The 27,253-nt window shown below is 40.6% G+C and overlaps 2 protein-coding genes across 2 annotated transcripts; both read right to left on the bottom strand.

Moving 5' to 3' along the window:
- Window positions 1–10,077: 10,077 nt before the first annotated feature.
- dsela (dermatan sulfate epimerase like a) lies at window positions 10,078–15,286 on the bottom strand. The gene has a single exon (XM_057334189.1). The coding sequence runs from the start codon at window positions 14,487–14,489 to the stop codon at window positions 10,908–10,910; it is 3,582 nt and encodes a 1,193-aa protein (XP_057190172.1). The 5' UTR covers window positions 14,490–15,286; the 3' UTR covers window positions 10,078–10,907.
- Window positions 15,287–15,425: 139 nt separating this feature from the next.
- Window positions 15,426–26,825, bottom strand: tmx3a (thioredoxin related transmembrane protein 3a). The gene is made up of 14 exons (XM_057334195.1): window positions 26,801–26,825; window positions 26,659–26,713; window positions 25,269–25,314; window positions 25,048–25,128; window positions 24,837–24,936; window positions 24,512–24,589; window positions 24,347–24,413; window positions 17,485–17,583; window positions 17,178–17,235; window positions 17,024–17,077; window positions 16,838–16,894; window positions 16,594–16,723; window positions 16,438–16,506; window positions 15,426–16,251 (listed from the first exon to the last, which is right to left on the bottom strand). Exons 2-14 carry the CDS (start codon window positions 26,663–26,665, stop codon window positions 16,033–16,035), a joined length of 1,065 nt encoding a protein of 354 aa, XP_057190178.1. The 5' UTR covers window positions 26,666–26,713; window positions 26,801–26,825; the 3' UTR covers window positions 15,426–16,032.
- Between the last annotated feature and the right edge of the window lie 428 nt (window positions 26,826–27,253).

Genomic DNA, 27,253 nt, shown 5'->3' with positions numbered 1-27,253 from the left:
TCTGCTGCTAAAGAAACTCTTAAGTCTCTTAAAAGTCCTCCTCGCTACTCCTAAAATTTTGGACCTTAAGAGCTCTTTTAAGGGTTAAGATGCTTTATGATTTACTTTCTTCTTTACTGGGATCTTTTCTGTAATTTTAAGGGGAAACGCCCACATTTCTAAGAATTTTCTTAGAATTTTGTCACTAGGAGCAACTCTTTGCGCTAAGATTTTTCATGAGTATGGGCCCTGAATGCACTGGAAGGGATGGTATGTTTTTTTTTTAACTCTTTTAATAGGCTAGGCTAATATAACTTCATGTAAGCATCAAGTGTTTTGAAGTACCATCCTAACATCAAAACTACAGATAAAGTATAATTTAAATAGTACCTTCTTTTCAGCTATTATGTTTAGTCCTGAAAATGTGACACTCCCGTTTGCCCCTGGTCTTTTTTTCCCCGTTTTTGCCCCAAGGATGTCCTTTTCCCACGCTCCCTCACGAGTCCCTCATTGACTTTTGCACCTGCACCCCATCATCTAGTTCATCCCCATCACCTGTTTAGCCCTTGTTATGTGTTCTGTTTAAGTTCTCCCTCTAGGTCAGTTCATGATCGGTTATTAATGTAATGTTACTTGGTTCATGGTTTGCTGTTGTGGATTACCCCTTGTTCTGTGGATGTTTTTGCTCTTTGTGTTTTCTTGTTCCGTGGATGTCTTGTTTATTGGATTTCCCTGTTTTGTTCCTGTTCACACCTTTTATTATTAAACCTTTTTTTACTCACCATCCGTTCCTTGAAACCATCATCTGTGGACACGTTACAGAAAAGGTTTATAATTTTATTTCTGTGTTGTCCTACACTTAATTCAAAGTCATGTTTTTTAATCTGGATACACCATGGAAGTTTACGGTGGATGCTGTCATATATATCTATCAACTTACACACGGTTTAGAATCACTGCATTCTCCCTCCCAATGAGTTCAGAGTGCACACGAAAATGAACAGCTTTCTCATATATTTCTAAACTTGGAAGGCTGTTCAAATTTAAATTTGACAGGCAAATGACACACCGTGTCTGAATTATAAACTGTGACAAAACTATCACTCGCTTTTAAAATCAATGAAATGTGCACTGTGGTACTGATGGTATAAGTCAACCAAGTTCCCCCAAAAATGCCACGGACTCGTTGCAGTTGCTCTCGTTAGTCTGATATGGTGCTCTGCATGTAACAGGTGTGACAACACTGATCCACGAGAGAGGAAAAAGGAGCAAGTAAATGTTAAATTGTCCATCTCACAGTAAAATGAAAATGTATGATGCTGTGAATCCCTTAAAATAATCAAGCAATCTATTTTAACATAAAAAATTATACACAGAAAATGATGTGTGTGCAACTATAACATGCATAACAGTCCTAATGTACCGTCTTAACATAATATTAATGTGACAATATGGGTTGTTTCTATTTAAATAGCTCTGTTTTTACACATTTAGTATCAGGGGGTCCCTGCTCCGTGCATCTCTCATCTAAGGGGTCCTTGCCCCGAAAAACTTTGAAGACCCCTGCACTAAACAATAAAGGTATAAGTTTATGCATGTTAAAATTACTAATGGAAAGCGTGTGATATGTAGACTACTTCCCCTTTAAAATAAGGTTGTCCATATTTTAAAAGACAGTAGGCTTGTTCAGAGTAGTGGCTTGACAAGCTTGTAGTGCATGTCCTTGGAATACTGGTCTCCATACCCACTGGAGTAAGTGGAGGTTATGCTACCCGCAGAGACAGTATAGGACATGTAGTCCCCGTTCTGAGGGAGAACACATGGACTCTGTTTAAGATGTACAGTGTATGTCAAGGAGTTTTCAGACCATTATGTTGTTACCAAAGCCTATACCGGGTTTCCTGGTTGAACGAGACCTTGGTGAAAAGTAATGTGTGTTGAATGCAAGGTTTAAAGATCTACCACTTCTGTTTTCTTTGCGTATGTTACAAAGTTATGCTCCATTGACACCATACCAGCACAAAATGAATACATAAATTAAACAATAAAAGTGGTTTGTTAGTTTCTTTTTGTTTATGTCTTCTATGTCACCAGCCAGGCTGCAAAGGGTTTTAAGCGAAACAGGAAACAGATCAACCGATCTACCATAACCTGTCTCCTTTAGGCAGACGCTTCCAACACAGGTGATAAAAGCGGCATTGTGCCTCAGAAGTGCAATATCCGGGAGGTAGAGCGCTCCATACGAGTGACCCATAACTTTGATGTGCAGGGGTAGCACTCACTGAGTGGATGTTTTCAGCAGTCATCACCGGCTGTGATTGATAGGTGCGCAGGAGTAGTTTCTGGCCAGAGGAGTGCGGCTCTCACTCAGATGACTGCCATAGCACAGCATCTCTGTTTACTCTGATGATTTACTAACGCTGCTGCCACTAGATCTCAGTGCACTGCTGAGACCCGATGCTCTCTTCACGCTGAAAGCTTTTTTGAGAGCTCAGTTTAGAGATCAAATGGTTGTGATCCCCAAATTGCCGCATGGTTGCTGTATAAATATTGCAGACTACCTCTTTGTCACGACGTTCTGCATTTCATCAATTACTGAACTGTTATGACAGTGTGGTTCAAATAGATGTTGCTTAAAGGTGCTAGATGGCACATTATGTTAAAATCCTAAATTATTATCCTAGTTTAATGTACATGCAGTAAAAATGTAAATGCTTGGGCGAGAGGTGTTCAAGAAACCTGTTTGCAAACACTCATTATTTTTTCACATTAAAGGAGCAATGTGGAGATTTTAGTGGCATCTAGCAGTCGGGTTTGCAAATTGCAACAAACAGCTCACTCCACCCCTCCATTTCAAAGCATTACGGTGGCTGTCTGACACAGTCCTAAGATGTCGTCAAGTTTTCGATTCTTTGCCGAAGGAGATAACGTATTTACTCTCTGTAGAGTTTGTCCGTTTAGGTCTACTGTAGAAACAACATGGTGAATTTCATGTAAGGGGACCCGCGGTGTATAGAAATAGCCCATTCTAAGATAAAAAAACATGTATACATATACATATATATATATATGTATATATGTACATAGTTTATATTGCATTTCTGTCAATATATCCATTCAAAAAGATACACATTATTATTGATTATTATAATTAGCTGTTTTTGTTAACAATATAAAAAACTGCAAATGATCAAGAACATAAGTCACTGTTCAAAACCACCTCCTTACCTCACAATGGTAAGCATATAAAAATGATTAATAATTTTAGCTATATACATCCTAACTGTGCTTTCTTGTTACAAGGTCGTCAGAAGGCATTCCTAGCTTTGGTAGCTCTAGGAACATTTATAAACAAACCCTGCAGTAACTCAGGAGAGACAGATGACGTGAGCTCCGCTGCTTTATTCCTATTGGTAGGCGCTCCCGAAAGTCGCTCATCATTTGCATAAAGTTGAGCAAATCAACTTTGTCGCGTCGTTAGACATGCCCACTTCCTGCCGCTCGTGTCACCGGCTCTACATTGAAATGAATGAGATCACGTTGCTCTACAAAAAAATAAGTTTACTTAAGTTCATTTTATTAAGCATATTTAAGCAAAGTATTTTTAATTACTGCACTTCCTCCACGGCGGTGCGCCGCAACCGGGTCCAGGTCGGACAGGAAGGGTCGGGGCTCTGGTTTAGCTTTACAGCGCCCCCTCGCCCCGACTTCGCCGCTTCCCCCGGGGCCGCGGGCAGTGTCTCCGCGCCTTCTCTCCCCCTCGCGGGGGAGGGACGGGGCCCCCCGCTCCCCGCTCGGACGTCGACCGGAGTGGACCTTCCTCGGTCGGGCGGCCAGGGCGGAGCCAGGCCCTCGACAAGGGTGCACAGGGTCCGCGTCAAAGATGGCCACCTACCCGACCTGTCTTGAAACATGGACCAAGGAGTCTGACGCGAGAGTCGCAGGGTGCGAGAGAGCCCCCGAGGCACAATGAAGGTGAAGGCGGAGCGAGAGCGCGCGCGCGCGCAACTGTACCCGAAAGATGGTGAACTATGCCTGGGCAGGGCGAAGCCAGAGGAAACTCTGGTGGAGGCCCGCAGCGGTCCTGACGTGCAAATTGGTCATCAGACCTGGCTATAGGGGCGGAAGACTAAACAAACCATCTAGTAGCTGGACTCTTACCCGGAGATAGTGATTGTGGGTGATCACACACTTGGGTCGGGGTCCAGTGTGGCTACCACGGGTACACAGCACTAGGAATGGGGTGCTGGGTAGTCACCTAGGCTGATGGTCGAGTGGTCTGCCAATAGTTATTCAAATTTCTATGGGAGTTAGCTCGCTGGAATGGCCTCCTCCGGGGTACGGGTCTTCTCAGGTATTGCCATACCTACCATCTTCTGACCCAAAACTAGCATCCGGCATAGGGGCAATGGTGTGCCCCGCCCGTGGTCTAGTGTCTTGGCACTGGCAGTGAGTGTGGGGCTTGTCGCCCCAGGTTAACAGTTCGGGCTGTGATGGCACTATAGCAGTCTCGGATGCCTTGTGTCGTTACGGTAGCAAGAACGCCCCATATGTGATCGAACGACCTTGTATTGGGGGTGGGCTGGCCCTGATTGAGGTAATTCTTGTCAGGTGCTGGTTGCCTAACGGAGGTACGATGGCGGGGAACCGCCATCCAGGCCTCTATGCGGAAACTGGACGGGAGTCCTGGTTACGGTTGCTCTCACAACCGTGAGTAGTCAAGACGCGGCCTCGCTGTGTTGCTCGGCTCGGGCAACTGGCCCCCCTCGGCTGATGTGAGTATGCTACAGACTACCTCGGATTAGCGTTTTGTAGTAGCATGGGAGACGGCCTCCTACTGAACACCGCCGGAAGGGGGAGCCCTCCTCACTTTCGTCCAGTGAAACCTAGCCAAATGCCTCGTTATCTAATTAGTGACGCGCATGAATGTATGAACGAGATTCCCACTGTCCCTTCCTGCCATCTAGCGAAACCACAGCCAAGGGAACGGGCTTGGTGGAATCAGCTGGGAAAGAAGACCCTGTTGAGCTTGACTCTAGTCTGGCACCGTGAAGAGACATGAGGGATGTAGGAAAAGTGGGAAGCCCGCCTCGCGCAGGCGCTGCCGGTGAAATACCACTACTCTTATCGTTTCCTCACTCACCCGGTGAGGTGGCAGGTGGCGAGTTTGACTGGGGCTGTACACCTGTCAAACCGTAATGCAGGTGTCCTAAGGCGAGCTCAGGGAGCAGCCTCCCTCACCTCCCGCGGAGCAGAAGGGCAAAAGCTCGCTTGATCTTCAGTATGAGTACGGACTACGAAAGCGGGGCCTCATGATTAGGGCTGTCACGATAAACCGACGATAAATATCACGTGATGTATGCACAGCTTTTGAGTGAAGTACGGGAAAATGCTGCTGCATGTGAAAGCCAGAGGGCGCTCTCGTGCGGAAACTCCAAATACGCACTGCAGTAGAAGACCATAACACGTTCTAGAATCTAGGAAATGCCTTTGGACATCTTTTAATCACCTTTTTATCATCTTTTTATGTTAGTTTTACCCTACTGATGCCGTGTTGTTGCGACAGTAATCCTGCTCAGTACGAAAGGAACCGCAGGTTCAGACATTTGGTTTGTGCGCTTGGCTGATGAGCCACTGGCGTGAGGCTACCATCTGCGGGATTGCGACTGAATGCCTCTAAGTCGGAATCCCTCCTGAAGGCAGCGATACCGCAGCGCCGTGGGAAGGCCACGGATAGCCGGTCGCTCCATCTCGCGTGGCTGACACTTGTCCCTCTAAGAAGTTGGACGTCGACCGCACGGGCCGCGTAATTATTTAGCAGGAGGGAATCTCGTTCGTTATCAGAATCAACCAGACAAATCGCTCCACCAACTAAGAACGGCCATGCACCACCACCCACGGTATCGAGAAAGAGCTATCGATCTGTCAATCCTTTCCGTGTCCGGGCCGGGTGAGGTTCCCCGTGTTGAGTCAAATTAAGCCGCAGGCTCCACTCCTGGTGGTGCCCTTCTGTCAATTCCTTTAAGTTTCAGCTTTGCAACCATACTCCCCCCGGAACCCAAAGACTCGTGGTTTACCCCACGCTGCCGGGTCGGCATCATTTACGGTCGGAACTACGATGGTATCTGATCGTCTTCGAACCTCCGACTTTCATTTCAACTTCATCGATTAATGAAAACGTTCTTGGCGAATGCTTTCGCTCTCGTCCGTCTTGCGCCGGTCCAAGAATTTCACCTCTAGGGGCGCAATACGAATTCCCCCGGCTGTCCCTCTCAATCATGGCCCTGGTTCGTGAAACCCACAAAATAGAACCGGAGTCCTATTCCATTATTCCTAGCTGGGGTATTCGGGCGGGCGCTCGGCCTGCTTTGAACACTCTAATTTTTTCAAAGTAAACGCTTCGGACCCCGCGGCGGACACCCAACCAAGGGCATCCGGGGATCCGCCGGCCCGCGCCCGAGGTCCAACTACGAGCATTTTAACTGCAGCAACTTTAATATATGCTATTGGAGCTGGAATTACCGTGGCTGCTGGCACCAGACTTGCCCTCCAATGGGTCCTCGCCCATGGGTTTAGGATACGCTCATTCCGATACTGTAAAGACCAAAATTGTACATTGCGATTTTCAATTTATTTCTTCCCTATAGCTGCGCCATTTCATTTTAAATGATCTCAGGCAATTCTCTTGTCCTGTGTAAGTTTATGAATATATCCTCGGAAAAGACTCTTCCATGTTGAAAAGACGTGTAACAGGTAATTAGAAGTAGTTTTGAGAAAGTCAGTTGTAGTCTGTGGGGTCAAGTCAATGGTTTGGAGAGAGTGACAGAAGACAGCTTTGTTGTAGCTTCTCTATGAGCAGAGGTGAGGTCTGGAGAGATGTTGATGAAATATTAAAGGGCTGTGAGCTGATGCAGGGCCAGAGCGAGGGCACTCAGGGGGCGCTGTCTCCTTAATTACTGTGTGCGCTGCTTTCACTATTTCATTTGGGAAAAAATCCTGGATTGAGGTTGTGTTCAATTTGCCCTTCTCCAGCCACAGGGAGAACTGGACTGCAGTGCTCGGAGGACACAGATCCGGATTTAATTAATGCCGGGTGTGTTGTGCCTCGTGTTAATAGGGAGTTTGCAGATTCTGAGTCATTAGGTTATAATAATAGGCTCATTTTCCATTAAATAGCATATTTAGTAAACAATAAGTGCTAATCATTACCGTATAATTGCAATCAGGAATATAGTGGAATTGACAGTGTAAACATAAGTCTTGACAATAACATTAATTATTTACACAGTTGAAACAAAGGGTACAGGGGCTTATCGTGAGCTGAGTTTTAGAGATTGGCATAGTTAAAGGGAGGGCCGTGGTTATTAGTGTTATTAACTTAATCCCACTCTCCTCACGGTCTCCTGAATCATTGATCCTCCAAAATGGAGTATGGATCTCACTTTATCCACTGTCTTACAACAGCTCTACCTCACCTTGCGCGCTGGCCCTTCCCTTCACGGACACTAGATATATTTAAAGCTATAATAATACGTGCTCTGTAGACCCACTTTTGAGTGCGGATGTAAAATGTGAGTTTTATTTTCCAGATGTACGATTGAAAATAATCACAAAATGTTTTATATTCTCATAATAATGTGTGGGAGGTGTTGGCAGCACAAGTAGCGAAACCTTTTAATTCCCGAAAGAAAAATGTTAAAGGTCCTCTGATCTCCAGCATGTCAGCGATGCCTCGTGATTCCTGGACACCAGAGCGCAGAAGAAAATCCTTCAGTACTAAAAGGGCTTGTTGGTGAAATTGATTAGCATTTAGATTGTATTGCGTTTGATTCAGAGGAGAGGCTACAGATGGTTTGAAAGCAGCAGATTTAGAAGTGGATTTTGAAAACGGACAGTAAATGGATGCGTTTACATGGGCATCAATTTTATGTTTTCCTCTAGGATTGTATTTTTCTGCCATTTTATTGTTGTTGTTGTTTTAATGGAATGCTCTGTTATCTAAAGCAATCTGGGCTTTACCATTACTCGCTTATCATATTTTTTAGTTCATAGCATTCAACCACGTCATGCCATATTCCTCTTTTGGGATGAGCCTAAACCACTAAGTCTGATCGCGGAGACTAATTTGATCATATGATACATTTATTAGTATAAATTTAACATCTGCTGCAACCACATGACCATAAACCGAATAAACTTCATTCATCTTGCGAATGTGAATTCTTCATTGCAATAGATAATGCTAAAACATGTTTCTATCAGTAGGCTCTTTCCAAAGGCTTGACATTAAGAAGAATAAATAGCACCGGTTTCACAACACCACCTAATTCATCAAAGTCGCTGCAACGGGTACATGCCCAGTGTGAATGATCAAATACAGGCTGGGCTCTTGACTCTCACTAAAGGCATTGGCGCATTAGAAGGCACGAGAACTGTCTGCTAATCAGGAAAACTATCAATCCCTTTCATGAGACCCATTAGAGGGGCACGATTCTAGGGTTTCAATACCGTCATCTGGAAACAAATACATTTTTCTGGCGGCTCGGAGCAAGTGATCTAGCATCAAGGCAGGATTTGTTCATTTGAATGCAGGAGCTGTTGCTGTATCTGTCTTTTACACAGTCACTGTTTGCCTCTGCCTAAAACACTATAGTGAATTAAACACGTCGCTAATACGTTAACACCTTTATGAAACCACAATGTCACACTCTTTTTAGCTGTAATGATGAACTTTGGTGTTAAAAAAAAGTTTAGCACTAATGCTTTAAATATTAAGGAATGTTCTGTATACAGTAGTAAGGTACTCACTACTTAGGAACAAAATTAATTCAGCTCAAGTACATGTGTGGGATATTTATTTATCTGCTGCCCTCTGCTGGTGAAACTTTTATGAGTTATAATAAGATGTTTTATTACCTTCTGTTTCACACCAGAGATTTGCTGCTGACTTTTAACTACTTTATTACAAAAAAACAAGCAAAATTTGCAAGATTTATCACCTAAGATAAAAGCAAAAGGACAATAATGAAATTATGTGGGCTTAAATACATTTTTGAATCTATAGAATAAAGTGTCTCGTCTAAAATTAGAATTAGATTCAATTTATTGTCATTGCACATGTACAAGGCAACGAAATGTGACCTCTGCATTTAACCCATCCAGAGAGTAGTGAACACACGTACCCCCGGAGCAGTGGGCAGCTATCACTACAGCGCCCGGGGAGCAAGTAGGGGTAAGGTGCCTTGCTCAAGGGCACCTCAGTTGTTACCCGCCGGCCCTGGGAATCGAACCGGCAACCTTCTGGCCATGAGTCCGACTCTCTAACCATTAGGCCACAACTGCCCATGTCTAAAAGGAACAGTTCCGCCCAAAATGAACATTCTTTCATCATTTACTCAACCTCATGAAATTCCAAACATGTATGACTTTCTTTCTTCTGCAGAACACAAAAACGATATCTTGAAGAATGTTGGTAACCAAACAATATTGAACTCCATTGACTTCCATGGTATGGTGAATAAATGATGACATCATTTTTCACTTCAAAGTAAAATAATTAAAGTTTTTCATAGAATGTTACATCACAACATATATGGAGTCTATTTGGACTAAAAACATGCATCGACAGAGTTGATTGAACTCTGGATTAGCAAAGGTACACTACCACGAGTCATTATTACTCATGAAAGTGTACTGGCTACTGTTTTTGTCATTTCAATGTATCTTTAATTTACAATCACTGATGTATTTCTTTTACCTGTGTATATGCATATTAGTCGTTTTAGTTAAGAATTTAAGTGCATTTTATTGCATAATTTGTGAGAATCACTTCATGCCAATCACAGAGGAAACATACACATTACACATACAGTAGCAACCAGGAGTCTTTTCCACACTATATGACCAAATGAATGAGCTGACTATACCTGCGTGTAATATAATACAGATTCTCTAAAACAGATTCTATTCTTTGAAAAATTGCTTGCTGTCGAGTTCACAGATGCTGAGCACAAAGACTTTGACCACACACACACACATACATACAGCCTCTGCATATGCATATGGAAAATCACATAAATTCTCTTTATTTTCCTCCATTTCAGTTATCCCAGTGATAATCACACTCCATATGCACACAGAGCCAGTGGAAAACCCATTTGCATTGTGCCTTTTAAAACATTTCACATTAGTAGTCTCCTCAAACCGCATTAAAACTCTTCCCATTAAAATGAGAAATACGATGTTTAGTGATTTTACAGAAGGTACTTATTTTGCTTGTGAAATGCTCCATTTAGGATTACATGAGCATACTGTTTTACAAACTAACACAGGTTTGCTATTGCTGTTGAGTTTATGTACATTTGTTTATTAAAAAAATACATGGTGTCAAGACATTTTTCTTCTAGCCATTAACTGTAGGAACGCAGAGAGAACAACATTAGTAGACATATATGATACCTTGCATGGCAGTGCTGGTGACGCTTTAAAAATGAACAATGAACAAGATTGACTGACTACTGAACTCACCAGACTTCAATATTTTTGAGTCAATTATTTTTCACATTACCGTTCTATAGAACAGTTACAATGAACAAAACTATAACATTACCATAAATACTGTAGCTAATATCTTTCAACAGACCTAAAAACAATAGTGATCATACCCGAAAGAAACCCATCTGGTGGGAAATACTTCCATGATTGTCGGTGAGCCGTGACCACATACCATATATTCACGAATCAGTTTTGTGTATAACACTTGAAGGAGCATGTAAACATTGTTTTAATATACTGGAATCAGAGCACAAAACAAGTCGTTTTTGAAATCCTTCACAAGAAAAATTGCAAAGGGTCTTGAATGCAAATTTCCTCAAAAACACAATCTGTCTGTAAATAATGAAAAATGCATATAAAACACTGACATTGATTCACAAGAAAGAGTGACTGACAGTATGTCTTGTATAACCCAGCCTTTCCATAACAGGCCAGCATGTGTCCTCAATGAGTTTAATCTCATTTGATTCCAAATTCTCTTTCCAAACGTTGACTTTGGCAGGTGATATATCTCCTTCATATATCAGATTATACAGATTTGTGGATGTGGCAAATGTCAGCTGGTTTAAAGCCGCCGGTGCCAAAGGTATTCCAATAAAGTCATGGATCCTTCCAGCTGTTTCTTCAGGAAAATGTACAATATCCTCAAATTTGACTATTAGATAAGTGTTTGATGGGAGGCTTTGGCTCACCCTAAACCCTGCAGAATTATGAGCCAGCCACAGTTCAGCAAGCAGCCGTACAGGATTGGGGTCTGACTGAGAGAGGATTTTCTTTAAAGATAGAAACTCTGGGTTCGTCCTAGCGCCCCCGTGTCCATGACCATCGCTGTTAAACATGTTGGCTATGTGTCTTTTAATATTCTTGCTTGAGTACAAGCTGGGTTTACTGCCATACAGCATGATGTAAATCCACGCCCGGGGGTCTCTGACCACATGAACCGAGCGAAGAGAACGCCCAATGACCTCTTGAAGAAACGGCAGCTTTAAGAACCACCCGCCAGTGCCCATGCTCAACACCGGCCGGGCATTTGGGTACTTCAGCAGGTGCCGTCTCAGCTCCTGTATGTAGCTTGTGTCCATGTGGACAGCCTTGCGTCCTCCAGCGCTCCTTTGATCTGACAGCAGCATCCTTTTCTTTCTCTTGACCTTACGCCCCGTCTCATCATTGCTCTTGTACAACTGAATGTTCTGCAGATGCAGTTTCGCATTGTGCACTATGGAGTGGAACCATCCTTGAATGACTCTAAATCGTCCATTCTGTGCATCTGTTCTGGACCACTCACACGAGTCCACCAGAGAGACCAATGGAGATGAAGGGAATCGGAGGTACATGGATGGGACTCGGAGGAATACGAAGTCAGAGCTGTTATCGAAAAGGTGCTGGAGGATCTCCATACCCGAGCCTGGTATAGATGTGATGCTGATCACAGGTAAACCATCAGGGATTTCTTCACTGGCGTCTGTTTTATCGTACAAGCTTTGGTCTTTCAGTTTAATATTGCACAGGAGCTGTTCACAGCCATAAAACATTGAGAGAAGTTCAGTCACCCACAAAAACAGCACGCAGATGAGAGTGCAACGAATGAGCATTTTAAAAGACATGTGAAACTTTCTTTTCCTTATCATAAAACCTATTGCAAAATACAGAGTCAGTACGGCAGAGATGTTTACCACCAGTCCAAAGTCAAATATTTGCCTGTGAATATTTGTGACATGACTCGGCAAGTGTTGAACTCCTTGGCCGAACTGAACTATTTTATTCTTGTTCTCTGTTTTAGCAAATCCTGCAAAGCCCAAGTACCTCTGTCTAGCCTCGATATCTTTATAGTTTGTAACAACCGACACAACAGTCTCCGTGTCATTAATAATCACGGATAGCCGCACTCCGTTTTTACTGACGTCTGTGAATTTACAGTCCGAGACCTTCACATATGGGCCATGCATCAGAAACGCCACTCTGGTGACAGGGCTCTCCATAGTAAAGGTCACGTTTATGTATTGCGTCCATCTTTTCTTGAACTCGGCAGCCTGCTCTGCCTCCTGTATCCTGGCAACGGGGCTGGATCCTTGCATGTCTAGCCAAAACATTTTGTAATGGGCATCCCACACATCCATAAAAGCTCCGTTGTACTTTTCGAAAGATCTTTGAAGAGCGTACCTGAAGTCAATGTCTAGGTTGTGAAAAAACGCACTCATAGAATTGATAGGCGAGTGCTCTTGTTTCTCCACGTGGTCTACAACTAGTAATGTTTGCGAGTTGAGAAGCACCAGCGCTCGATACACGCTCTTTAGCTTCATGGCAGATGAATAGGCTGACACGGACTCTCCGCTCACAAATAACATGTCCACGTGCTTCGAGGCAGCAATGACCTCCCCCTCTGTATCTCCGACTTCTTTCTCTCCCCATCGCAGCCACTTTGAACATTCGCCTAACTGCCCCTCCCAGGGCTGGTTACACTGACTCGTGGGGGAGGGGGCAAATACCAGTACATTGTTCAGGTGACTGTATTTAGGGCCATACAAGGCCTCAGACACGAATACCTGTCCATTCGGAGCAAAGGTGAAAGAATTCTGATCAGGGTGTTCGTGCCCTGGGTTGAAGTTCATCCAGCCGTCCACCCAAGAATAAGGTTGGGCGTGGACGATATCATACACGGCCCGGCCTCCTAATTTTCCAGATTTAAAGGACACAAACGTATTACCCTGAGCTCGAGGTAACCCCGCTCCATATGTCACCACACCCCAGTTGGAGAATATGTGCATGTTTGCTTTATTAAAGTCCGCCGGAGGCTGAGGAGTTAACTCAGGCTCATACCATATGTACTCCGTATGTAAAGTAGCCCAGCGCTGTGCTGCCGATTGCGTCATGGGTCCGTCTTTTGGACGATGCTTCCTGATCTGCTGTGCCAGCCAGTTCCCCGAGCCATTGCGGAGCACGTACGTATCCAAAAACACAAGCTGACTCTCTGGCCCGTAGAACCAGTTGTAGTTGGAGTCGGCGATGCCAACCGTCCTCTGAAATCCAGGAAGCAAAGTAGCGTAATAAAACATAAAGTGCATCCTCAACCAGTTGTTTTGCGTGTTGTCTATTTGAAAATGACGCAATGCCAAGTAAACATACTGAGTTATAGATTTTGCCGTATAGCTTCCATACGCGACACCCTCGTCGAGAGAACCATCAACAATGTGGCTGAGAAGAAACATCGTCTTTTCCATGTAGTTGACTGAGACTTGCTTCCATATCATGGTCACGGGGTCATTATGTTCCCCCGCCACGAGAGCGCCGATGAGAATGGCTAGTATATTGGTTGTCTGGTGGTTCTGGAGAAACTGCCTCCCCCATCCTCTGTGCTTAGATAACTCAAAAAGTTCCTCCGTAACCGATCTGATTTTCTTCAGATAGCGGAATCGTCTCTGCGTGTCGAGAAAGGGGTAAATGAAATCATATGCTGTGGCAAACCCAGTGAGCGAGTGGGCCACCGGCACCTCATCGTTCGGAGCACTGGATACCATCCAGTCTGGATACTTCACCATTCGATCCATGTACTCGATCAGAAACTGAGAGGCGGCCGCATCGTTGGGCTGGAGCAGACAGTATAGAGCGAGGGGGGGTAAATTGTTGCCGTAAATCTCATTCCATTTCTTGCCGAAATCTTCGTGGTTCTCCGGCGGCTGGTAAACGGCTGCATTGGATAACATGGTGGAAACAGCATTGTGGATAACTGTGAATATGTGTCCGTGTGTGGTGCCGGCCCTTTTTTTCATCAAATGCACCTCGTTCTGATCAAAGTATAGTTTGGGGTGAAGATGTGCTGACATGGTGATATTGCCTGCTCGCTGTTCAGCGTCCTCATTCAAAGATCTATCAGACGCAGAGGAGATGCCAAAGAAAACTTGAATCACAGCCAAGAGACAGAGCAGAGACGCAGACCTCTGTGTGCACTCCACAGCCATGATCCAAGAAACAGATGTGAAGGCTTCTCTTGAATAGCTCCTCCTTCACAGAAACCAAAAAATGAGTCAAAGTTATAGTTACATGTAGGGCGGCATTTATTTTTCTTTTCTAGACCTCTTTTCCCGGGTGTTTAAGCTCTGTTCAAATTCCCTTGAGAAACTGCATCCAACTCGCATAAAATAGATTTGTGTTTGAAAAACTAAATAAAAAGCAAAAACCTCATAAGAGTCCACAAAAGAAATGCGTCTGTCAGCAATCTTAACAAAATCCTCGCATTTGTTTGCACGTCATTTTAATAATTTCCCGGAAATGTTTTTTTTATATATATGTTTAGTCTCATGCGTTAGCGGATACCAGGAACGCAGAAGAAACTTTTCTTTTCTGCAGTGACACAGAAGCCGTCGATCCATTTCTGACCGTAAGGTTATTGCTGGTTTCGATGAAAAAGAGTCCCAGAAAAAGTCGCAGTGTTCGCCAGTTCATTTCCCTCGCTGTTTGTAACATCGACGTTAACGTATTTTAGTGCTTCTGTGACACGAGAGGCGAGATAATCCGCTAATCCACTTTACTTTAAACTGAAGACAACTCATCGTTTGCTCGGAGGCTCGTCCGGATGGTGATCCTTCCTGATTTGATTTGTGGCAAATAAAATAGTCCGTTGGGTCTTTTACGCGATTACTGGAGGTTTGTGTAAATAAATCTGAGTTCTTCTCCCGTCACAGCACTGTCTCTGTGAGCTATAGTTAAAGCATGTCACTTTTTCCATCTTCCTCGAGTTATCTAGTAGAACCATCAGTATTGCTAGTCTTATTGTGGTCAATAGATGGCGCCTTAAAATCGCATCCAGGTCGTTTATGAGTTTAATGATTTGTTCAATAAAATTGGTATATTAAACTGCAGTTTCATGTTCATTTTTATTAGGCACAGGTTAGAATATAGTTCATGCTATTGAAAACGAAGAAAATAAGGGTAAATAAATATAGCCAGGACAGTACTATTTTAATCTCAAGAAAATTTTCAGGTAATTTATTTACTAAAGCATATATACTTTTACTCAATTACATTTCATAAATGCATGTCGTTTTACCTTTAATACTTCAGTAAGTTAAAAATGTAGCAGTTCTTACTTTTACTCAAGTATTTTTACTCAGAAATATTATTCGAGTAAAAGTAAGAAAGTACTAAGTTTTATGTATTCAAGTATTACAGGTAAAATGTATTTACTTTGTATGAAATGTAGGATAAATTGAATAAAAAATGGTGAATAGTGAAGTAAAAAATTTCAAAGTAAAAACTACAGAACAGAACAGACAGAGTAAAACTACTTAAGTACTGTTCACCACTGAATAGCCTATACAGAAGCAATAAACCTTTTTTTTCAGGCAGTCGTGGCCTAATGGTTAGAAAGTTGGACTCATGACCGTAAAAATGGAATATACAGACCAATGACAGGGCTTTGGAATAATTTATAAAATGAAATGAGAACAGCAGTAGTATGTATATGACAACATTGTCAACACAATCCTATAATCACATTCCACATTAATCCTCTTTCTTTTCTTCTGAGGTTTTTTCTCTGTTGTCAGGTTGTAATAATTTTGCCCTCTTGCCATCAGATGCAGCGCTGCTTGTGGCTTCTTCAGCAAGTCTCTCGTCATCTGCTGGTAGAGCGGTACACGTACCCCAGATAATTATTACAACTATACCCACTGGCAGTGCACACACAACACAGCAGAAGGCCGGAGCTGTCTGGAACAACGTCTGAGATCAGAGAGATTTACATTAGTTAGTAGGACACCAGTGACCTAAATATCAGACACAGGTAAATATTACAGGTAAAGAGTACAGCAGCAGTGTGTTTTAGTGAATCTGGTAAATATTTACGTAAGTTCATGTATCGATGAAAAACAATAAAAATGAATCTATCACAAAGTATGTGAGTCTTACCACCACGGTAGACTTTGTTTTATAGAAAAGTCTTTTAGTTTGCTGCAATATTCCATTTCCTCCGAGTAACTGATCAGAGTAAGAGTAGATAATTCATTTAAAACATTGTATTTCACAAGCAGACAATTACGGAAAGATTCCTCTAACTCTTTGTACCTTTACACTGCCCCTCAATACACTGTTGAGAAAGTGAATTACATCCTCAATGGTCTCAATCTTACTTCCTGGTAGAAAGTATCCATCAACGGACATGTTCAACACAATGATGGATGGCATCATGATTTCTCTAAGAAGGAAACAAATTATATTATTATATGTGTATATTATGTAGTATTTGATATTCACCTTTAGTATGTTACTGTTTTTCTTTGTAACTGCTGAAGTGGTCAGTTTAACTCACCCCATAATAATTCCGTTGATGTATTCAGTATCAGTCACATAACCAAACTGGTAATCGCTGAGATAAAACACATTTGAATGTGTGAACGCATCATTGTTTCAGTTAAAGAAAGAATAACAATTCAATGATATGATAAAGTACATGATATATTCACACTTTCAAAATAAATATGGATTTGTTGCATACTTTTTGTATTGATCTCTGTATTCTGTAGATAACCTTTCAATCAGAGTTTTGTAACTAAAAGGAAGGAAATTTTGATGTTTACGAGTAAGAATAGAGATGTCAAATATTTCGTGCTGGAAAACCCAGAGGTGTTTTTGCGTTAGTGGTCTCTTACAGAATGCTTTCTTCAGATGGCGTCATCTCATCTACTACTGCCAATGCCACAAGTTTACCTGTGAGGGAAGTGTGAGATGTGTTGAACAGTGCATTTGATTATGCATGCATGCAAATGCTCACACAATGTCAAAGCATCAGCACACTTATGATTTATCACCTAGTGGCAGAACGTTTGCAGTCATAAACATGCTGTTAATTAATGATAATGAAGTGTGTAAATATAAGACTCGAGTAAAAAAGATCAAGTAAATATATATTAAAAAAACAGTTGGCTTTGCGCTCATGATGATGAAAAACAGGCTTACTTAGTTCTCCCATCTGGTAGAGACTGAAGTTATCAATTTGGAAGTAAGAGGGAAAGCGTTCTCGGTTTACCCAGGGCGACAGATCACCATCAAGAACTTCTGTGTAAATAAGAAAATGAAGGATTAGAGTTTACGAATGTACTTCATAAAATGTCATAGAGCGTCATACACTGTAAAAACGGAATTAAATGTTGGAAGGGCAAAAATATACAAGTTGAACCAATATTCTTGTTCAGGCTTAGTTAGGAAGACATATTATTTTAAGTTAGCATAAATATATTTGAAAAGCATTAAACGAAGGGTTATTTTCAAATCCAGTCAACATTCAGAATGGCGAATGTTGGCTGAACTAATTAAGACAAATGTAGTCCATGCCATGGCCGGTTGCATAAACTGCTTAGACTAGTCTTAGAAGTTAGTCATCTATTTTTTTTCTTCAAGACTGGTCATACCTTCTTTAAATCCGTTACATAAAAAGGTACATTGGGCTAACTGAAATATGAAAAGTAAGACTGATTAGCATAGGCGGAGTTTGGAGGGGCACCGCCCCAGACAAGAGCCAATTGATTTTGCCAGAGCTATGATTAAATTTTTTTTTTCACATTTTCTCAATTTTTTATATTATCTTATTATTTTAGTGTAAGTAAGTTAAGCCTAAATTATTTTAAAATTAATGTTTTCTCCTCTGGCACGAAACTCAAAGTATCGCCTGAGTAGACTCTCCTCTCGTTCTGTTCCCGCTTTAGTCTAAACGTCAAGACCCTCTCCTCTCGTTCTGTTCCCGCTTAAGTCTAAACGCAAAAGAGATATGCAAAATGGATATTCAACGTTTTTTTTACAAACCTACAGCTAAAGGAGTGGAGGTACCTAACTCTGAAACGTCTGATTTTTGTTCTACTGCCGCTAATACTGACTTCACATCGTGAAGATGCTGATGCAGAAACAAGGGGGAATTATTTGAGTATATGCGATTTGTTCTCAAAATACGACCCTGATTTCAAATCCATGCAGTCCAAATATTTTAACTGTACAAGCCGAGATTTTCAGAATGAAATTATTGCATTGTGTGCAGAGCTCGTTCGTGAAGAAATATCCAAGAAAGTACACGAGACAGGTTTTCTTGCTGTTATTGCTGATGAAGCGAAGTCGTCAAAGACTTTCAACTTTTTTTAATGCAACTTTCTGTTTGCATTAGATACACAGAGGGGCTTCAGATAAAGGAGCGTTTTATTTGCTTTGTTGACTGTTCCAATTCTCGTGATGCTGCAGGAATTGTTTCTGGCATTAAAGAAGGATTGCAGTCGTGTGGGCTGAAGGACATTCCCATAATTGCCCAGGCATACGATGGAGCCTCTGTAATGTCGGGACATTTGAGTGGTGTTCAGCAACGAATCAAAGAGGAATTCCCCTTTGCTGTGTATGTGCATTGCATGGCGCATAAGCTGAATCTTGTCCTGGTTGAATCATGCACTGTGAACAGAGATATTAAAACGTCTTTAAATGTGATTGACAAACTGTACTCTATGTTTGCAGAGCCAAGCAACCATTGCAGGTTTCTGATGATGCAGAAAACACTGGCTCTTTAATCAAAGGAGTTAGTACAGCAAAGCGAAACACGTTGGGCTTGCAAATTTAGATGTGTTTATGCTGTCAAATCACAGTATGCTGCCATCACTCGCTGTTTGAAAGAGATGGAAGAAGAGGGAGAAAAGTGGTCCGTGGAGGCAAGTGGATTGTATCACTACATTACAAGTCTCCGCTTCATTACTTCCATAGTTATTCTTGAGGAAGTTCTTAGAGTTGTACACGTAACACACAAAAGACTGCAAGGTGCAAGTACAACCATGGCCGATGCAGCCACAGCAGTAAGGAGCCTGAGAACACATCTCCAGCATTGCAGAGAGGAGATTTCATGGGAGGCAATATGAATGCAGGTGAAAAGGTTTTGTGAGGATTTTTCTGGTGTTTGTGCAGAGAGTTCCCCTCAAACTGTGAGAAAACGAAAAAGAACCTTGCGACCACCTTCCGGGCTTTCGCAGTACTTGGTACCAACCACACTTGGCCAGCGTGATGAAAATTATTTCATTTATATATTATTTCAATTATATCTGATTTGCACCGCAAATCAGAATCACAGACGTTTAAATGTCAGTTGTATCTCCCTGTTTTAGACACTATGCTGGCCGAATTGGACAGGCGATTCTCAACTGACGCAATGGCCCTGAGCATGGCATGTGATGCTGTATTCAGTTGTGACAAGAACGGCATCGGTCCTTTACTAAGCACGTATGTGAGCTTTCAGCTTGTGACTGCTGAAATGGATGTAGTGAAATGTGCGATTGCATCGCCGATCACCCTTGAAAAGCTTAAAAATGAAGTGCGGAAGGATCAATATCCAAACTTTTACCGACTCCTGCAGCTTGCTCTCACACTGCCCGTTGGTTCTGTTACATCAGAAAGAAGTTTCTCAGTTATGAGAAGAATCAGAAACTGGCTCTGGTCTGCAATGGCACATAGAGAACGATTTGACTGCAAATTTACCTGAAGAGAAGATCGTGGACATCTACGCAAATCGGAAAAAGAGGCGAATTCTCCTACATTAGGTAAGATATACGTTTTTATTTCTCCTTTGTTTAGCCTTGTTATTGGTAAATGTATTTTAAATGTATAAATTATATAGGTAATAACTAATAACTAATTGAAATGTAGAAAATATGGTATGGTATTTAAAAAATATCTGAGCTCATGGATAGACGGATAGGTGCCCCTCCAGGCAAAAATTTGAAACTCCGCCTATGCTGATTAGTCCTAACTAATTGCTAGTGAGTGAGACTAGTTGTTAAGACGCTGTCTTAACTTAGCGGCTAAGTTTATGCAACTGGGCCCTAGGGCAAAGTTAACATTCATAACTTATCTTTTCTTTAACTTTAGTCTGAAGGAGCGGATGGAGAAATAATCCCCAATATACCACAATTGAAATAAACCTTCTTCTGAATATATATATTTAGATGAATATTTAGGAGAACATATACTGTATGTGTGTGTACATTTGTGAGAGTGTATATGCTATTGAATTTAAGATGTCTTTAGTTGGAAGGATCACTGCTCATTCGGGATCAATCCGCACATAACTGCCGGAGTCACTTTCCGCCGGTTTTAAGTCAGCCAGCCGTTTTCTCAAGTTCACGTCAGGTAAGTATAGCAGTAAATAAATGTTAATTTTTGACTAAATTAATTGACAAAGACACAAATATTCCATGTTTTTGTGAAGATATACTGTATATAAGGGTGTGTTATATGGTATGTGCCCGAGGGAAAGTAAAGATTTTAGTTAAGATATAACGTTAGGCCTAAGTGTTTACGTTGTATGTCTGACAGAAATTAAAGGCGCAGTTCTTGAAATTCAGCGGCCACTAGCTTTGTATTATAGTTTTGCAACGAATCTCTGAGTCATTTGCCCACCCCTCCCTTTCGAATTACGACGGTGGCCGCAACAGTAAAAAAAGATGTCGTCTACTGAGACAGCGGATAGTAGTGATACAAGCAGGTAAGGCAATATATTAACGTTATTAATCATTTAACATGTATTCTATTGCGAAAGTTACTGTTACAATTCTATAATTAGATATATTTCTTGCGTGCTATCTAGTACATGCTGAGAGTAGTGAAGTAACTAAAGTTAGTTAATCATAAATAGCAACGCTGTCCAAAGCGTTTGATCTGACAGCGACATAGGCAGTTGGGTGTAAGTTAGTAGACGTTTGTCTCCCCCTTTGTAAAGTCAGGAACAACCGGAGTACGTACCGCAGGGACGGAAAAACATCATTCGGAGGTTATATGGCCATTTGTATAAAATGCTAACGTTACCGTTTCAACAAAACAGTTGTTTGGTAAACATTGAAAAAGTGGAAACATTGAAAATGTTGAATTATCTTACCAGTCTAGCAGAAAACAGGCAACTTCGGCGTCGCCTTGAAAACATTGTCTTTCAACAGTGCCTTCCATCTGGTAATAGATACACCGATGTTTATCCTGGATTTCTGCCGCCGTTTGTCTCTAATTCGTCTGGCAGCATCACGTTTGCGCTTCTTTGACGACGGAGATTCACGCTCTGTCGGCGCTTGTGCACAATACGCGTGGTCCTCCATTTTATCAAAACTTCTAAGACAGAACAATCATTTGCTTCAGCTAGATGACGACTACTCCTCCTCCTCTCCGTACTACGACTTACTACTTTGTGCTTCTTCAACTCAGTGATGACGCAAGCAGCGTCTAAAAACACACACGAAGACCAACATATACGAAACGCGCTCTGTAGAGCTGTTTGTCCGTTAGAGATTACTGTACAAAACATGGCTGCGCAACATAACAAATTCGATGTAGATAGGCCTGCTCCCTATGTAGATACAACTGGTTTATTCTAAGGTAATAAAAACATAACTTTTCATTACGTAAGGTTTTTATACACATCTAAAGACACAGTTTTGTATGTTATATTGCATTTCTGTTAATAGATCATACAAAACATCCCGCACTGTACCTTTCAATTTTAGTCAATGGAACAAAGTCTTTCACCCTGCTAATTAATAACACGCAATGTTTAAATCTGTATAATGAAGGTTTTAAATGTAATTTTGCCGTGTATGATATATATATTTTTAAAGTTAAGATATGCATGTGCTTTTTCTCTCAAAAGCCAAGTTGTGTACGTTATGTTGCTGTATGGTGCTCCATTTCGATGCGACTGACTGAAATCTATTAAACTTATAATAATAAGTTATATTAGGGTAAGGTGGGCTTGCTTTGTGTTTTTGCCAGCACAGTTTATTCAGCTAAGATGGCATGAGGTTTTGAGTAATTTATTTGAGAACTTGGGTGAATTATTCCTTCATGTTTTCCTCTGTTTTCCAATGTTATTTCCAGGTCTATGCAGAATTTAAAAGAATCACTGGAGGAATCTGCACTCAACTTTCCACAAAGCCTTGGAAGTCCGTGCTAAACATCTGATCAGGACATATCAATCCAGAAGAGGTGATAGTCAAGATGAGTTAAATGCTATACTAACAAGCCTAACGTAGATGAGGCACACATGCACACTGTTCTCAAATAAATTAATTTTCTATATTTTAACCTATGTTTTCTTTATTGCAGACCACATATATAGCCATGCATCGATGGAGGGCAGCAAGTGATTTTCTCCACAGGAATTCACAAACTCAAAATACCTATCTTTTGCGTCGTTTTTTTTTTCAATAGGCCTTTTTTGTAGTTCAGCAAATAAGTTTGATGTTGTATTTCAAATGTAATGTCTGTCAACAGGAGCGCTTAATCATGTATGTTCAGTCTATATGACAAGTGATTGTTATGAATTAAAAGCTATTGGTTTATTTGTGTGGTTTACTTTTTTGTGACTTGAAAGATTCCAGTTAATATTTTTTGGTAACAACCCCAATGTGCAATTATTTATAACTAGTTCCACGGGTTTTTCTAGTTAAAATTCCCAAATAATAAGAATGAATTTACAGTCTATGCAAATTTCTCTGAATGTTTCACATCTTTTCATAAGCAACAAATTATCTCACATTTTATTACCAGACTGGTGTTTTTCTTTATTGACTATGTATTACATCATGCAAAATAGGTTATACAGAGTACACACAGTCGAGTTGTTAACTTATAGGGTGGGTATTGGATGATAGCTTATACAAAATATTCAGAAAGGCCATGTGACACATGAAGCACTTTATTATCTCTCTGCGCTCTGTTCATTCTTTGGATTAGAATGGTAAAAGCCCATTACTGCAATAATAATGTCTTCACGTACTACGACTTTTCATTTGTTTATTTCATAAATGCAAGAACCTGTGCAAAGCTTTGGGTAAGTACTTACAGTATATTATACTATTTCAAGATAACTGTTATTCATATATTGCTATATAAGCTATACTCATATGATGCTGGGAAAATGTATATGTGCTTCCATTTTGATTTGTGTGCTGTGACATGTTTTTTCACAATAATGTTTTGTTACTTTAACACATCTTGTCAGTCAGAAGGAGTGTGATGCATGTTATGAAAAATGACTGTCACAAATTACTAAGAAACTATGTCATGAAAGCAATTTCTTAACAGTGCACCACAGCCTGTCTGTTGACGAAATCACACAGCCTGTGTGTCTGTGTCAAACACATATTGAGCCAACTGAACATTACACTGCTGCATGGATGCCAGGAAATTCTTTGGAGTGATAAAACAAGAACTCTGGGCTATAACACTGCTGTATCTATGCTCAAACCAAAAAACAATTACATTTTAAAATAATTAAATTCTATTTTGTATTTATTTTAAGGCAAGACAAAAGATGCTGTACATAATACCTGTTGCAAATTGGCCAATCTTTTAACCTGGCTTCATGGATGTGCTAACTATTCATGTTTTGGAGGACTCATCTGACAGCTCAGTGTTCCATGTCCAGGTTCAGTGTGCTAATCCCTTCCTGCTCAACCACTGGCTCAATAAGACTTTCTTTAACAATGGAGAAGTGCAGCAAACAAACACCCTGATGGTACATGGCTGTCGTGGCTTGGTATTTGTATTGAGGGTGCTGCATCGTTCTTCACGCCTGCCTAATTCCCATTACTGGTGCCCTTTCCTAGTTACACTCTGCCTTGATGCCCTAGCATTCCGCTACCACCTGCCATCTGTGCCCCAATGGAACGGTACCCTTCGGGAGGCAATGAGGGGAAATAGCCTGGAGCTCAGACGCTGACAGCGAGTTTGATTTTGTTGCTTGGAAACCCTGCGAGTTTCTGATATCGCTTACTAAAAAGATACATTGCAGTCGGACTGCAGGAAATCTTACCGTTGTACAGGTAGTACGTCCCATCTTTAAAAACAGCAATGACAGGAACTTCATCAAGAGTCACTGCCTGCAATGACCATGAATAAACATGTTTATGTTACAATATTAATTCATTTGATTTTGATAAAGAATAATAATCAGTATAAATAGAAAATAATGTCTTACTTTTGGAAGAACGTCCACAGAGGCAGAGAAAAAATATGTGTGGATAATATACTCAGTTGCAACTTTGTGGTATTGTGCCTAATAAATAACAAGAATAAATGTAATACCACATAACAGTAATGACTTCTCAAGAGATTTTTTTCAAGTGTTACCATTAAATGAATTCAGTAAATACACTGAACCATCTGTGTACTGTATAACATTGCATTACATGGGAATAAATACAATAATAAACACAATGTTTAATTCTAATGTTTCATAATTATCAACAAGTAATTAATTCATTGCACATGCATAGTCCCTATTCATTCACATTTATTTTTACCTTAAGGAGCGACTTCCCTCCAATGTAGACAAAGAAAAGATCATGATGACTCATGGCATGCTGGAACAACTGTACACTAGAGAGATGTCTTACCGTAGGTCTAGATTCAATGGAGGAAAAGAGACAGCATTAGATTTAGCATTGGAATAACACTATGCAAGTCTGCGCAACACAAAAGACAATTCATTGATGATATTAATTTAAGCATTACCCTGCAACTCTATTGGTGAATTCTATAATAGCATCTTTTGTTCGTGGTCCTTTGTAGTCAAAAGACAGCTCTCCTTTAAAGCTTTTTAAAATATAGAAAAATAAAGTAGAAATCCATCAATAACAATACACTATTCTTCATATAATATGAAAAGAAGAATACAGAGTATATACTGCACATAATTCTCATGTGATTATAGTTAAGCTTCTGTAAACACTCACAGTTTTATCGTTGGATATCCATGAATATTAAACTCTGAGGCAATACCTAAAGAGGGAGAAAAAAATATTGTGTTTAAAGGGATAGTTCACCCAAAAATGAAAGTTCATTTCCTCACCCTCAGATTGTTCAAAATCTGTATACATTTATTTGTTCTGATGAACACAGAGAAATATATATGGAAGAATGTCAGTAACAGATCTCATCCCCCATTGACTCCCATAGTAGGGAAAATAAATGCTATAGTCAATGGGGGATGAGATCCGCTTGGTTACTGACATTCTTCCAAATATTTTCCTTTGTGTTTAGCAGAACAAAGAAATGTATACAGGTTTGGAACAATCTAAAGGGGAGTAAATGATGACAGAATTTTCATTTTTGGGTGAACTATCCCTTCAAAATAATGTTTTATAGAGGGGTTAAACATAAGGTGTAAGGCTGTGAGCTACATTTTACTTATAAGGATTATGCCAGGATTTATGCCAGGATTTAATAAGGAATTAAACTGAGAAAACAGTGTCTGCAATAGGCAGACCCGGAAAAGCTCATTTCCAAAAACGTCAAAGGATTTCTAATTGCTGAAAATGTAACTTGTGCCATATGGCCATGTGGTTAACAAGACACTCAGCTCAATACAGAATAAGTAAATAGTCTGACGAACTGACTCTCACGAGAGCATGAGGCTTGCATAACTAATCCTATTAAACAGCGGGTAAGCCTATCCTGCCATTTAAGTAGCCTACTAATTAGTTGCTAAGCAATGGCCTGGTGTGGCCTTACCATACTGTCATCTACTACATACTACAAAAGAATACAAACTTAATATCCTACATACTATATTAATATCCCACATGGACTATGCCACACATTTAGCTAATGTTTAATATAATTTCAGAAATGCAATCTATGAGGAAATCTTAACATGTATGTAGACACTTGAGTTTAACCTACTTGTGAGCTGTGGTATCAATTTTGCCAACGTTAACAGGAGAGCCCATACTCTTCAGCTCTGCACCCACTTCATACCATATTGGCTCAAATGTGTGACAGTATGCACACCATGGAGCATAAAACTGCAATATAACACATCATTATATCGCACAGCTAAAATGACACAAATTTATAATTATAACTCTATTACAGAATCTATATTAATCGTAATGTGCTCCCTCACCTCCACCAGCCAAAGCTCATTCTGACGGTGTTCCATAAACCTGTAATAGTTGAATGTTGCAGTCAATTAAATTAAATTAAATTAAATCTATCTATCTATCTATCTATCTATCTATCTATCTATCTATCTATCTATCTATCTATCTATCTATCTATCTATCTATCTATCTATAAAAAAACACGATCTGTTTCTTTACAATAGGCCTATGTATCACTCACTTCTCATCGAGCTCCTCCACGTATCCTGACACCACAGCAACGACCGCCAGAAGCGCTATCAAACATATCGTTTTAAATAATTAAGTTAAATATAACATTTTGCAGTTGTATGCTACAGATTAGAAGGGTGCCATTACAATACCTGAAATTATTACGTTCCTCATCTTGTTGTCCTGTCTCCGTATATTTTAAATGTCACACAAGGTGTGTGAGGTTAGTGACATTGAAGACTGGTTGTAAAGCTCTTGGCCGATTGACAGATTAACCCCATTGAATAGGAATTTACAGAATTGGGGCGGGTTCTGGACGAGCCTCCACTTTATTGAACTCGATGCATTTATTTTATCCACATTTGCGCTATGCATGTCAATTCAACACATTGTATAATAGGTGTATAAAGTAATGAATATATAATAAACATTTAAATAGGGCTTAAATTAAAGTTCAGATTTAAATATAAAATAACTCTTAAATAAATACATTTAATTAAATAAGATCACTCTTCATCAGATGGGCCTGGGGATACTATGTTCAGTGGTCAGACGTTAAATCGTTGCATAATGCTTGTTACACCACTCGTTGGCTATTTTAACTG

The sequence above is a fragment of the Triplophysa rosa genome, linkage group LG5 (assembly GCF_024868665.1).
Source record: "Triplophysa rosa linkage group LG5, Trosa_1v2, whole genome shotgun sequence".
Taxonomy (NCBI): domain Eukaryota; kingdom Metazoa; phylum Chordata; class Actinopteri; order Cypriniformes; family Nemacheilidae; genus Triplophysa; species Triplophysa rosa.
The sequence above is the reverse complement of the archived record's forward strand: the minus strand, read 5'-3'. Positions and strand labels throughout refer to the sequence as shown.